The sequence below is a fragment of the Oncorhynchus gorbuscha genome, linkage group LG05 (assembly GCF_021184085.1).
Source record: "Oncorhynchus gorbuscha isolate QuinsamMale2020 ecotype Even-year linkage group LG05, OgorEven_v1.0, whole genome shotgun sequence".
Classification (NCBI taxonomy): Eukaryota; Metazoa; Chordata; class Actinopteri; order Salmoniformes; family Salmonidae; genus Oncorhynchus; species Oncorhynchus gorbuscha.
The window spans coordinates 68,950,296-68,963,941 of NC_060177.1; the positions used below are offsets into that span (position 1 = coordinate 68,950,296).

The 13,646-nt window shown below is 45.0% G+C and overlaps 1 protein-coding gene across 1 annotated transcript; it reads right to left on the bottom strand.

Annotated features, from left to right (window-relative positions):
* Nucleotides 1-6,777: 6,777 nt before the first annotated feature.
* On the bottom strand, nt 6,778-8,405 carry LOC124035227 (ectopic P granules protein 5 homolog). The gene is made up of 4 exons (XM_046348670.1): nt 8,119-8,405; nt 7,894-8,014; nt 7,194-7,456; nt 6,778-6,840 (listed from the first exon to the last, which is right to left on the bottom strand). The coding sequence occupies exons 1-4, from the start codon at nt 8,124-8,126 to the stop codon at nt 6,804-6,806; spliced, it is 429 nt and encodes a 142-aa protein (XP_046204626.1). The 5' UTR covers nt 8,127-8,405; the 3' UTR covers nt 6,778-6,803.
* Between the last annotated feature and the right edge of the window lie 5,241 nt (nt 8,406-13,646).

The following is a 13,646-nucleotide window of genomic DNA, read 5'->3' on the forward strand; positions in this document are numbered from 1 at the left end:
TCCATTTATAAACTATTTATCTTACCGTGGACTGATGAACATCAAGGTTTTTAGAGATACTTTTGTAACCCTTTCCAGCTTTATGCAAGTCAACAACCTTAGGTCTTCTGAGATCTATTTTGTTTGAGGCATGGTTCACATCAGGCAATGCTTCCTGTGAATAGTAAACTCAAATTTTGTGAGTGTTTTTTATAGGGCAAGGCAGCTCTAACTAACATCTCCAATCTTGTCTTATTGATTGAACTCCAGGTTAGCTGACTCCAATTAGCCTTCGGAGAAGTCATTAGCCTAAGGCAGAGCTGCCCAACCCTCTTCCTGGAGAAAGTTGAGATTCTACTTACTTGCTGCCAAACAAGACCTTAACTAGCTGAATCAGATACGCTAAATTAGGGTTGGACTGAAAACCTACAGGACAGTAGATCTCCAGGAAGAGGGTTGGGCAGCCCTGGCCTAGGGGCTCACATACTATACAAATAATTTTTATGTTATTAGTTTAAGCACACTGTTTGTCTATTGTTGTGACTTAGATGAAGATTATATCAAATTTGATGACCAATTTATGCAGAAATCCCGGTAATTCCAAAGGGTTCACATACTTTTTCTTGCCACTGTAAGTGAGTGTGAGTGCAATAGGGTAATTTAAATTGATTTCATTGAATAAACTTTTAAATCAAACAAGGGGACATTATGTCATATTTATGTGTGTGTATACAGGAAGGCTCTAGAGCAGGGGTGGGCAATTCCAGTCCTCGAGGGCCTGATTGGTGTCACAGTTTTGCCCCAGCTAACACACCTGAGTCCAATAATCACTGAATCATGATCTTCAATTTAGAATGCAATTTGATTAATCAGCTGTGTTGGCTGGGATGGAGAAAAGGTGTGACACCAATCAGGCCCTGGAGGACTGGAGTTGCCCACCACTGCTCTAGACAAGGAGCGCTGACTCAATGTTTGTTTCCATGACAACAGGGGGAGCTGCTAGACAGGTGCACTCTGAGTGCTTTCTGTCTGGCCCTGTGTGTATATATGTGTGTGTGAGGGTGGTGAGGGTTTGAGAGTGGTGAGTGTGTGCACGTGTCTCCCATCCGAAGGGGTAACAGAAGATGTCACATAGTGAAGGTGTAAACCTAACTGACTCATATACAGACCTGCTGGAGTCTAGCGAGACACATCATGTGTTTGTCTGTGTAATATCTCTCCTCCATCTGACAGGCTTAGTACAGTACACCCCGTTCTCTTCTACACTTTAAGTTCTATCCATCCCGTATCCATGGAGACCGCTGGCATCTAAAGTGCAGCACACTCCTCTGTCAGACAAGCCAAACAAACACATCATTGATAAAGACTTACTCGGTTTCATCAAGCAGAATTTACCCATAATGAAAATTAGATTTAAAACAGAATTGACTCCTATAGAAGTCCTACCATGGTGGTGATGTGTCCAGCTCCCTACAGCCTCCTGCATCCAGACTGCAGATGGAGCGAGGAGGAACATTACTGAATCTATACCCAGATGTAGCCTAGAGGACACCATGTGTCTCAGATGAAGGCTTATCACTCAAAGTTTAATTTTAAGATCTACAGAACAGCATGTTCTGCTAGTCAGGTGAGAGGTTGGGGTTGGAGTGTACAGTTGAAGTTGGAAGTTTACATACACGTTAGCCAAGTACATTTAAACTCAGTTTTCACGTGGATTAAATTTCTGACATTTAATCCACGTAAAAATTCCCTGTTTTTCGCCAGTTAGGATCACCACTTTATTTGAAGAATGTGAAATGTATTTATTTCAGCTTTTATTTCCTGCATCACATTCCCAGTAGGTCAGAAGTTCATATACACTCAATTAGTATTTGGTAGCATTGCCTTTAAATTGTTTAACTTGGGTCAAACATCTCAGGTAGCCTTCCACAAGCTTCCTACAATAAGTTGGGTGAATTTTGGCCCATTCCTCCTGACAGAGCTGGTGTAACTGAGTCAGGCCTCCTTGCTCACACATGCTTTTTCAGTTCTGCCCACAAATTTCTATAGGAATGAGGTCAGGGCTTTGTGATGGCCACTCCAATACCCCGACTTTGTTGTCCTTAAGCCATTTTGCCACAACTTTGGAAGTATGCTTGGGGTCATTGTCCATTTGGAAGACCCATTTGAGACCAAGCTTTATACCTTCCTGACTGATGTCTTGAAATTTTGCTTGAATATATCCACATAGTTTTCTTTCCTCATGACGCCATCTATTTGGTGAAGTGCACCAGTCCCTCCTGCAGCAAAGCACCCCCACAACATGATGCTGCCACCCCCGTGCTTCACGGTTGGGATGGTGTTCTTCGGCTTGCAAGCCTCCCCCTTTTACCTCCAAACATAACGATGGTCATTATGGCCAACAGTTGTATTTTTGTTTCATCAGACCAGAGGACATTTCTCCAAAAAGTACGATATTTGTCCCCATGTGCAGTAGTCTGGCTTTTTTAATGGCGGTTTTGGAGCAGTGGCTTTTTCTTTCCTGAGCGCCCTTTCATGTTATGTCGTTTTACTGTGGATATAGATACTTTTGTACCGGTTTCCTCCAGCATCTTCACAAAGTCCTTTGTTGTTCTGGGATTGATTTGAACTTTTCACACCAAAGTGCGTTCATCTCTAGGAGACAGAACGCGTCTCCTTCGTGAGCGGTATGACGGCTGCGTGGTGCCATGGTGTTCATACTTGCATGCTATTGTTTGTACAGATGAAAGTGGTACCTTCAGGCCTTTGGAAAATGCTCCCAAGGATGAACCAGACTTGTGGAGATCTACAATTTTTTTGCTGATTTCTTTTGACTTACTCATAATGTCATGCAAAGAGGCACTGAGTTTGAAGGTAGGTCTTGAAATACATCCACAAGTACACCTCCAATTGACTCAAATGATGTCAATTAGCCTATCAGAAGCTTCTAAAGCCATGATATCATTTTCTGGAATTTTCCAAGCTGTTTAAAGGCACAGTCAACTTAGTGTATGTAAACTTCTGACCCACTGGAATTGTGATACAGTGAAATAATCTGTCTGTTTACAATTGTTGGAAAAATTACTTCTGTCATGCACAAAGTAGATGTCCTAACCGACTTGCCACAACTATAGTTTGTTAACAAGAAATTTGTGGAGTGGTTGAAAAACAAGTTTTAATAACTCCAACCTAAGTGAATGTAAACTTCCGACTTCAACTGTATGTGTGTGTGTACATCTGAAATATGTGGGACTCTCCTGTCTCTCTCTCTCTCTCTCTGTGTTTACCTTGTGCTGCTGGTAAAGTAGTCTCTGTACACACTCTTCCTGGAGCTGTGTGAAGGCAGCATGGCTGAGCTGGTCCATTAGGAATAGAACGGTTCTGTCTCAGTACCACAGGTTCTACTGGGTTAGAACCCCCACCCAGAACTCTAGAACCGGAGCAATGCCAAACAGAGCAATGTCACAGGCCTACAGCTTTGTGAGATTTTAGTTGGATTTTATAGTTTATGATAGGAAGGATTTAAAAAGGTGGTGAAAGTTAACTATAGAAGCTGAGAGGACATGAAGGAGGGAGGATGTTGTCAAGTAGATGATGGAAAGAGTGTGCATGATATCTTACCGTGTGATCTTCAGCAGGTAGAAGCTGACAGGGTAGGTAGGAGGGAGGATGCTGTCCAGTTGATGGACAGCAGCTCTCAGTGTCATGTTTTGTCATATATTGTCTTGTCATTATGCTTTCCCTTCTGTTCGTTTCCCCCTGCTGGTCTTATTAGGTTCGTTCCCTCTTTCTATCCCTCTCTCTCCCCCTCCCTCTCTCACTCTCTCGCTCTCTCTTCTCTCTATCGTTCCGTTCCTGCTCCCAGCTGTTCCTATTCCCCTAATCAATCATTTAGTCTTCCCACACCTGTTCCCGATCCTTTCCCCTGATTAGAGTCCCTATTTCTTCCTTTGTTTTCCGTTCCTGTCCTGTCGGATCCTTGTATGTATTGGTCACCGTGCTGTGTTTGTGTATCGCCCAGTCGTGTCGTGTTTCCCTCAGATGCTGCGTGGTGAGCAGGTGTCTGAGTCTGCTAGGTTCAAGTGCCTTCCCGAGGCTACCTGCTGTTCAAGATCGAGTCTCCAGTCGGTTCTCGTCATTACGAGTAGAAGTTGTGTTTTTTGATTGTATTTTACTTTACTGGATTAAAGACTCTGTTTTCGCCAAGTCGCTTTTGGGTCCTCATTCACCTGCATAACAGAAGGATCCGACCAAGAATGGACCCAGCGACTATGGATTCTCTCTACTCTACTCTCGAGTTCCAGAGAGCGATGCTCGGCAGACACGAGCAGGAATTGTCTGCTGCTCGGCATGCCGTTGAGACCCTGGCCGCTCAGGTCTCCGACCTCTCAAGACAGTATCAGAGTCTTCGTCTCGTGTCACCAGCTACTTCCGGTTCTTCCGAGCCTCCGGAACCTAGGGTTAATAACCCACCTTGTTATTCTGGGCAGCCCACTGAGTGCCGCTCCTTTCTCACCCAGTGTGATATCGTGTTCTCTCTCCAACCCAACACATACTCAAGAGAGAGAGCTCGGATTGCCTACGTCATATCACTCCTTACTGGTCGGGCTCGGCAGTGGGGCACAGCTATCTGGGAGGCAAGCGCTGAGTGTACTAACAATTATCTGAACTTTAAAGAGGAGATGATAAGGGTTTTGATCGCTCAGTTTTTGGGAAAGAAGCTTCCTGGTCCCTGTCTTCCCTATGTCAAGGTAATCGATCCATAACGGATTACTCAATAGAGTTTCGCACTCTTGCTGCCTCCAGTAACTGGAACGAGCAGGCGTTGCTCGCTCGTTTTCTGGAGGGACTGAATAAGGTTAAGGATGAGATTCTCTTTCGGGAGGTTCCATCCAGCGTGGATTCTTTGATTGAACTCGCTATTCGCATTGAACGACGGGTAGATCTTCGTCACCGAGCTCATAGAAGAGAGCTCGCGTTAACTGTGTCTCCCCTCTCTCCGACACTACCGTCTTTCCCCACTGACTCAGGTGTTGAGCCCATGCAGCTGGGGGTATTCGCATCTCGACTAAGGAGAGGGAACGGAGAATCACCAACCGCCTCTGTCTCTATTGCGGTTCCGCTGGTCATTTTGTCATTTCATGTCCAGTTAAAGGCCAGAGCTCATCAGTAAGCGGAGGGCGACTGATAAGCGCTACTAGACGGTCCTCTCCGTCAAGTACATGTACTACTTTACCGGTCCATCTACGCTGGACCGGATCGGCAGCATCCTGCAGTGCATTAATAGACTCTGGGGCAGAGGGCTGTTTTATGGACGAAGCCTGGGCGCGGGAACATGACATTCCTCTCAGACAGTTAGGGAGCCCACGGTCATGTTTGCCTTGGATGGTAGTCCTCTCCCCAGTATATTATATGAAACACTACCTTTAACCCTCACTGTATCTGGTAACCATAGTGAGACCATTTATTTTTTGATTTTTTGTTCACCTTTTACACCTGTTGTTTTGGGTCATCCCTGGCTAGTGTGTCATAATCCTTCTTTTGATTGGTCTAGTGGTTCTGTCCTTTCCTGGAGCGTTTCTTGTCATGTGAAGTGTTTAATGTCTGCTATTTCTCCTGTTTGTTCTGTCCCCTCTTCTCAGGAGGAACCTGGTGATTTGACAGGAGTGCCGGAGGAATATCATGGTCTGCGCACGGTCTTCAGTCGGTCCAGAACCAACTCCCTTCCTCCTCACCGGTCGTATGATTGTTGTTCTGATCTCTTTAAGAAGCGTTTTGCATCCGCTCCTATCCTTGTTGCACCTGACGTCACTAAACAGTTTTTTGTTGAGGTTGACGCGTCGGGGTGGGCGTGGGAGCCATTCTGTCCCAGCGCTCCGATAGTGACGATGGGGTCCACCCTTGTGCGTATTTTTCTGCTTCTGCTCCTGGTCTTGCTGGGTCTCAGTCTGTTCCCTGCCATCGCATCTCTCCTGTTCTTGTTCCTGCCCTTGCTGTGTCTCAGTCTGTCCCTAGTTGTTACTCTCCTGGCCTGTTTGGTCCTGTTTGCTCTAAAGTTTTCAGTTCTCTACCCGTGTCTCATTTTTTTTTAGAGTAGTACCCTAGTTTCCCTTTTTTTCGTTTTTTTCGTTACGGTCCTGAGGAGAGGAGTTGGGTTCTTTCTCGGGACGTGCTGGACCGTTTGATCTATGATTTCCTCCGTTGCCGCCAGTGTTCCTCCTCGAGAGCGCCAGGAGGCGCTCGGTGAGTGGGGGTACTGTCATGTTTTGTCATATATTGTCTTGTCATTATGCTTTCCCTTCTGTTCGTTTCCCCCTGCTGGTCTTATTAGGTTCGTTCCCTCTTTCTATCCCTCTCTCTCCCCCTCCCTCTCTCACTCTCTCGCTCTCTCTTCTCTCTATCGTTCCGTTCCTGCTCCCAGCTGTTCCTATTCCCCTAATCAATCATTTAGTCTTCCCACACCTGTTCCCGATCCTTTCCCCTGATTAGAGTCCCTATTTCTTCCTTTGTTTTCCGTTCCTGTCCTGTCGGATCCTTGTATGTATTGGTCACCGTGCTGTGTTTGTGTATCGCCCAGTCGTGTCGTGTTTCCCTCAGATGCTGCGTGGTGAGCAGGTGTCTGAGTCTGCTAGGTTCAAGTGCCTTCCCGAGGCTACCTGCTGTTCAAGATCGAGTCTCCAGTCGGTTCTCGTCATTACGAGTGGAAGTTGTGTTTTTTGATTGTATTTTACTTTACTGGATTAAAGACTCTGTTTTCGCCAAGTCGCTTTTGGGTCCTCATTCACCTGCATAACACTCAGATGACGAGACTGAATGAGACTGTTCTACAGATCCACTCTCTCTGTGTAGAACACCTTCAGACTGAGATGAGAGAGAGATTACACACACACACGCACACACCACGCACCCACACCCCACACACGCACGCACGCATGCGCACACACACCAATAGTACAGAGTGAGACTTTATACACACAGGTGTGCATGGTGATGTGTGTATGAATGGCAGGGTTCTCCAACAAAATGATCTTGTTTTTGTCAAATATTATATCTGTTTGCGATTCTTGCGGTCCAATTGCAGTCTACAAATGATTTGAAATGATGTTCCGTCCCCCCGACCAGCCGCTCACGGAAAAGGAAACGGCCCACGGCTAAATCTAGTTGATGATCCCTGATGTATGGTGTCTGGTGCGTGTGTGAGCAGATGGTCATACCTGTGACCTACAGTGGTCATGGCGATCGACAGGTAACAGCCAATGGGAATGCCCGCCTTCACAGCCCCAAGAACAGGGTGCATGTTGGGGGCGTGAGTGATCTCAGCGGAGGGGTTATGGGCGGATCCGGGGGTGGACCAGGCTGCTTGAGGGTACTGTGTGTTGCCATGGAGCTTCAGCCTTAGCAACAGTTGCCAGGCCCACTGGCTGAAGGAAGCCCCAGGAGACAGACCCAGACGGGGAACACTAGCCAGGTAGGACACCTGAGAGACAGAGGAAGATGTGAGTGTGTGTTACTCTGAGATGAGACTAGTGCAGTGGCATTCAAAACTTTTTCAGTGGGGACTGATTATCATCCACAATTTCTGGGGACCACATTTGTTTCACGAGATTTTCTCACGACCCCACCCCAAATCTAATAACAACCTTAAAATCATTACATTTGGATTTTTACATCAACAAATAAACTTCAATTCATTGCCTTTTCATCTATCAAAATTCAAATAAACCAATAAATAAATTTACTAAATACAATTGCATTTTTCAAATGACCTTTCTCAAAAATGTTTGTGTATTGTCCCATACAATAACCTGTACTCTTAATTTGTTGTTCCTAAAAAATTGCATTTTTTGGCGACCCCACCGCAGTTCCCCCACGACCTCGACTTTGAATACCACCGGACTAGTGTGTGTGCTTTACCTGTTTGATTCCCTCTGAGATGAGCCCATTGTATGGTTTGTCTGAGGTATTTCTGATAGGCTTCGGCCAAAAGCAGAGCAAATTCATTGTGGAGAGAGGAGGGCAGCGCCAGAGTCCCATCCTATAAGACACACACACTCAACATTACACACTGTATACAGTCAACACACTAAAATACACACTCAACACGGTCAAATTTAATGTAGGGTTAGGTGTGTGTGGTACCTGTGCATAGTCCCAGTCCCTCCAGTATAACACAGGCCAGGCGGATCTCCACAGCAGAGAGGAGGTGTTGCTGCAGCCAGCTCCCGATCACACACTTCTTCTGGGCTAGGATGCCAAAGGCACAGGGGCAGCCTTACAAAGGTCTCAGACCAGGTTAATCATCACAGAGGTTTACTTAACTGAACCATCTCTGTTACACTTGAAGTCTTCACCTGCCTACTTTCCACAGCAACCTCAGCCAATGACAGAGGTCACGCACACACTTACCATGCCCATTGTCTCTATGGTCTCTCTGAGTCTGTCCAGCAGGACTGAGATGATGTAAGGATGAGCGGTTGCTATGGTGGCCAGCACCTTAGAGTAGGTTTCCCTTGTAGACACACTGACATAGGACACCTGGGGGGGAGTGAGTGAGAGAGAGAGAGACAGAGAGAGAGAGACGGAAAAAAAAGGAGGGAGAGAAAGACAGACAGATGGGGAGAAGAGAGAGAAAGAGGAGGGAGAGAAAGACAGACAGATGGGGAGAAGAGAGAGAAAGAGAGAGCGAGCGAGAAATAAATATAGGGTGGCCCACAGCCAGTGGCTTTTCTGTGCACTGTATTCATTCTGTGTGAAAATGTAGAAATAAATGTGAGGGTGTGTTACCTGGTAGACGAGGAGAGCTATAGTAGTGATGAAGGTGGGGTCAGAGTGGTGGGTAGACATGGCCATGTGAGCTAGCGCCGTGAGGAGAGCTATAGTAGTGATGAAGGTGGGGTCAGAGTGGTGGGTAGGCTTGGTGAGGAGAGTGATTCCATCGGTTCACCTCAAACAGCCACTTCTCAAACCTCTCCTGGTGACCCAGCTCCGCAATACGTGTCAGTACGTCATTAAGGCTCCTGTCCTTACACACTGTGTGAATGTGCGATATTGTGCTCTCATTCTCTGTTGTTTTTTAACACATTGGGTGTGAGAAAAGTACTTCATGAATACAATCTATTCCTATCATTATTATACAGTGCATTTGGAAAATATTCAGATTAATTTACTTTTTCCACATTTTGTCACGTTACAGCCTTATTCTAAAATTTTGTAAATTACATTTTGTCCTAATCAATCTACACACAATACCCCATAATGCCAAAGTGAAAACAGGTTTGTAGAAATGTTTGCTAATTTATTAAAAATAAAAACCAGAAATACATTTACATAAGTATTCAGACCCTTTACTCAAAATTGACCTCAGATGCATCCTGTTTCCATTTTTTATTTCACCTTTATTCAACCAGGTAGGCCAGTTGAGAACAAGTTCTCATTTACAACTGCAACCTGGCTAAGATAAAGCAAAGCAGTGCGACAAAAACAACAACTGAGTTACACATAAACAAACATACAGTCAATAACACAATAGAAAAAATCTATGTAGAGTGTGTGAAAATGTAGAAGAGTAGGGAGATCGGCAATAAAAATGCCATAGAGGCGAAATAATTACAATTTAGCATTAACACTGGAGTGATGTGCAGATGATGATGTGCAAGTAGAGATACTGGGGTGCAAAAAAGCAAGAGGGTAAGTAATAATATGGGGATGAGGTAGTTGGGTGTGCTATTTACAGATTGGCTGTGTACAGGTACAGTGATCGGTAAGCTACTCTGACAGCTGATGCTTAAAAGTTAGAGAGGGATATATAAGACTCCAGCTTCAGTGATTTTTGCAATTCGTTCCACTCCTCCCCCTGCCCAAACCCTAACCTCTACCACCCCCTGCCACCAACACCCCCCCTCACCCCAACCCTTCCCCCACCTCACCCCTTCCCCCAACAACCCTAGCTTTCCACCACAGTGGAACAAGATAATGTTAGATGAGTGGTAATGGTTGAGGTGGGTTAGGTAACTGTGATCATGATGGTTATTATGGCAGTTACCAAATAGTTTCCAAAGCAGCTTCCTCCAGGCAGAGTGACGTAGCAGATGTAAGAGGGTCCTGGGGAGGGGGCAGACTCATACAGCATCAAGCCCTCTGATTGGCTGACAAAGCCCTTCACTGATTCTTCTGATTGGCTGACAGAGCCCTTCACCGAGTCCTTTCATTGGCTGACAGAGCCCTTCACCGAGTTCTCTGATTGGTTGTCGGACCCCTTCAGCTGTTTCTGCCCTCAGAAGTGATGCAACATGGCCACAATGTTCGCTGAGGACACACACAAATACACACACAACGTTTTGGTGACATATGTGCTAATTTTGTATACACGTATGGCTAATGACCATTTAGAGCATGAGTAAGTATGCGGAAATAATCAAAGTCCACATATAGACCTGATGATTGTCACATCAAAAGAAATCTAAAAGATTGTTCCGGGCTTTAGAACAAGCCACCTGTCAGGATGACAGAGCGTTTCAGATATGTCCTGTGGCTGTGGTAAAAACACAATGAGGTGTGAAGAGGGATGAGGAGTCAGTCTGGGGTTCAGGCAGTGGTGGAAAAAGTAAGCAATTTGATACCTTAATAGAAAATGACTCAAGTAAAAGTGAAAGTCACCCAGTAAAATATTACTTGAGTAAAAGTCTAAAATATTTGGTTATGAATATACTTAAGTATCAAAAGCAATTGCAAAATATATACTGAAGTATCAAAAGTAAAAGTATAAATCATTTCAAAGTGCTTACAGTGTATTATGCAAACCAGACAGCACAATTTATTTTTACGGATAGCTTGGGGCACACTACATCACGCAAACATCATTTAAAAATGAAACATTTGTGTTTAATATGTCCGCCAGATCAGAGGCAGTATGGATGCCCAGAGATGTCAAAAATAGAAATAGTAAAGTAAAAAGATACCCCAAAAACTACTTAAGTAAAAAATACTTAAAGTACTACCTAAGTACTTTACACAACTGGGTTCAGGTGATAAGAGGTCAGGGTGATTTAGAGTTTCAATAACAACAGAAATCGAGAGCCCAGAACAATACAATAGGAAGTCAGCTAGACTCAGCACCACAATGCTATTCTACAGAACCTCTATCTGACTTAATAAGGGTATGAAGTGGATACTGTTGGAATGGACTGTAGATCTATCTCTCTTAATCAATGCAGAGATGACCGTTCTGTCTGGGTTAACAAGCATCTACTCAATCAGCCTTTTCAACTATGCTTTCCCAAACTTACATTATTCCAGTGATAAAAAGCAATTCAATTGAGATTTCTCTGGCCCTATGTCTGCTTGAGTGACTAAATGCAATGATTGCCTATATAAAATGTATAGAAATTCCTGTATTAAACAGCCTTATGCAACACCGAAAGCATGGTCTGAGTGTGACCATCACACTGACTCAACTACAGGTGACATCAGTTACATGCTCAAGCCCAGACGTCTGAGAATGATGTGTGTGTCTCTGTGTGTATGAATAGTTACTCACAGTCCTTGAGGCTGGTACCGAAGTCACTTGGGGACAGAAGGTGTGATATCATGATATCGTATGGAGAATCCCAAACATAGCTCATCCTATTCAACTTCGGTCTTCCGGCACACTCAGTCCAGTTCACACACAGGACTGACTCTTGCTCACACACACGTAGTCTGGCTAAAACACACACACACACACACACACACACACACACACACACACACACACACACACACACACACACACACACACACACACACACACACACACACACACACACACACACACACACACACACACACACACACACACTAAAGCTAGTTCAGACCACGCTCCATGGACAAAGCAGCAAGCAGTGGGAAACTCCTCGAGACACAACTCCACTCAAGAATTTTGAAATGAAATAGGAAAGACTGCACTTCCCAAGAACAACACTTTTCTCTCTCCTCCTCCCCTCTCTCCCTCTCATGTGAACCCCTTCCCAGAGGTTCTCCTCTGAAGAGCTCCACCTTTGTCACGAGCCCTGCTAATTAGCCCCCCTCACCCTGATGTTGGTATGCAGCCCCCCTCCCCTCTCCTCGGCAGCTGCCTAATCCCAGTGGTCAGACAGAGAATATAGGGCTCTATAGGGAGTCACTGTATAGCCCCTCTACTTCTCACAGCCACACATGGTCTGGGTCTCACCCTGAACGTACCAGGGCCGTTGGCAGCAGGGATCCTAATCCTTTATTTACTTTTCTGCTCTTTTGCACACCAATATCTCTACCTGTACATGACCATCTGATCATTTATCACTCGTGTTAATCTGCAAAATTGTATTATTCGCCTACCTCCCCATGCCTTTTGCACACATTGTATATAGACTGCCCATTTTTTTTCTACTGTGTTTTTGACTTGATAATTGTTTACTCCATGTGTAACTCTGTGTTGTCTGTTCACACTGCTATGCTTTATTTTGGCCAGGTCGCAGCAGGTCGCAGTTGCAAATGAGAACTTGTTCTCAACTAGCCTACCTGGTTAAATAAAGGTAAAATAAAATACAAATAAAATGGACAGAACAGTCCCACATCTCTGACTGGGTCTTTGTGTCCGTCAAATGTGCTCTGGCTTCTTATAGTAAAATGTGCCATTAGACCAACCAATATTAATAAACCCCATCCAAATCCATAACCCCCCAGCCAAACACCAACTGACCCGCATCCTTAGAGGAATCGTGTGTGTGTGTGTGTGTGGGCAGGCAGGATGGAGCCATGCTTCAGACTCTTGTACATCCAGGGCCTGAGCACCATTCAGACAGTGTATTCAGATTGCTCAGCCACTACATCAGTCTCTTACAGATTCATGAAGTCACTATCATAGAGTGGATTCTCAGTCCCCAAGTCCCTTTTCAGGTTGTGTGTGCATTTGTGTGTATTTGTGTTGCCTGGCCTTGTAGAGCTCATTGGATCTTGAGAGGGTGGATGTATTTGTCTTCAAGTGTGTATGTTCTGTTCACATGAGTGTGTGTCTGGCCCTACGGTCTAAGGGGTGAATGTGTGAGCATTCGAGTAGAGTTTAGCACAAGTAATCAGCCCCCCCCCCCCACACACACAACTGCCACAGCCAGAGAGAACTGCTAGAAGACAACCACTGACACACCATTCTGAAGACTTCTGCAGTGAATGACACAAGTTCTCTCTTCACAAGGTAAAGCACCTTGAGCAGTTGGAAAAGCAGTCTCTAGGCAATCCATTACTTTTACCATCCATTTCTGTCCACAAATCAATATTTGTTTGGAGGATAGAAGCAATATGGCCACAGTTTCAATATTAGGAAGGTGTTCCTAATGTTTGGTATAGTCAGTGTATAGGCTAATACTAATAACAGGACCACCGATCTGGAGGATTTGAGCAATATGGCCACCGATTCAACAGACTGACCAGGTGAAAGCTATGATCCCTTATTGATGTCACTTGTTAAATCTACTTCAAATCAGTGCAGATGAAGGGGAGGAGACAGATGAAAGAAGTATTTTTAAGCGTTGAGACAACTGAGACATGGACTGTGCAGGTGTGCCATTGAGGGTAAATATTTAAGTGCCTTTGAACAGGGTACAGTAGTAGGTGCCGGGCGCATGGTTTGAGTGTGTCAAGAACGGCAATGC

Excerpts from the sequence above, each read along its gene's own strand:
- LOC124035227 (XM_046348670.1), bottom strand. Across the intron at positions 7,457-7,893 it reads TCTCAGAGGGAATCAAACAG|GTGTCCTACCTGGCTAGTGT; the intron begins GTAAAGCACACA and ends TCTGTCTCTCAG. Across the intron at positions 6,841-7,193 it reads ATGACCACTGTAGGTCACAG|TCTGAAGGTGTTCTACACAG; the intron begins GTATGACCATCT and ends CTCTCATCTCAG.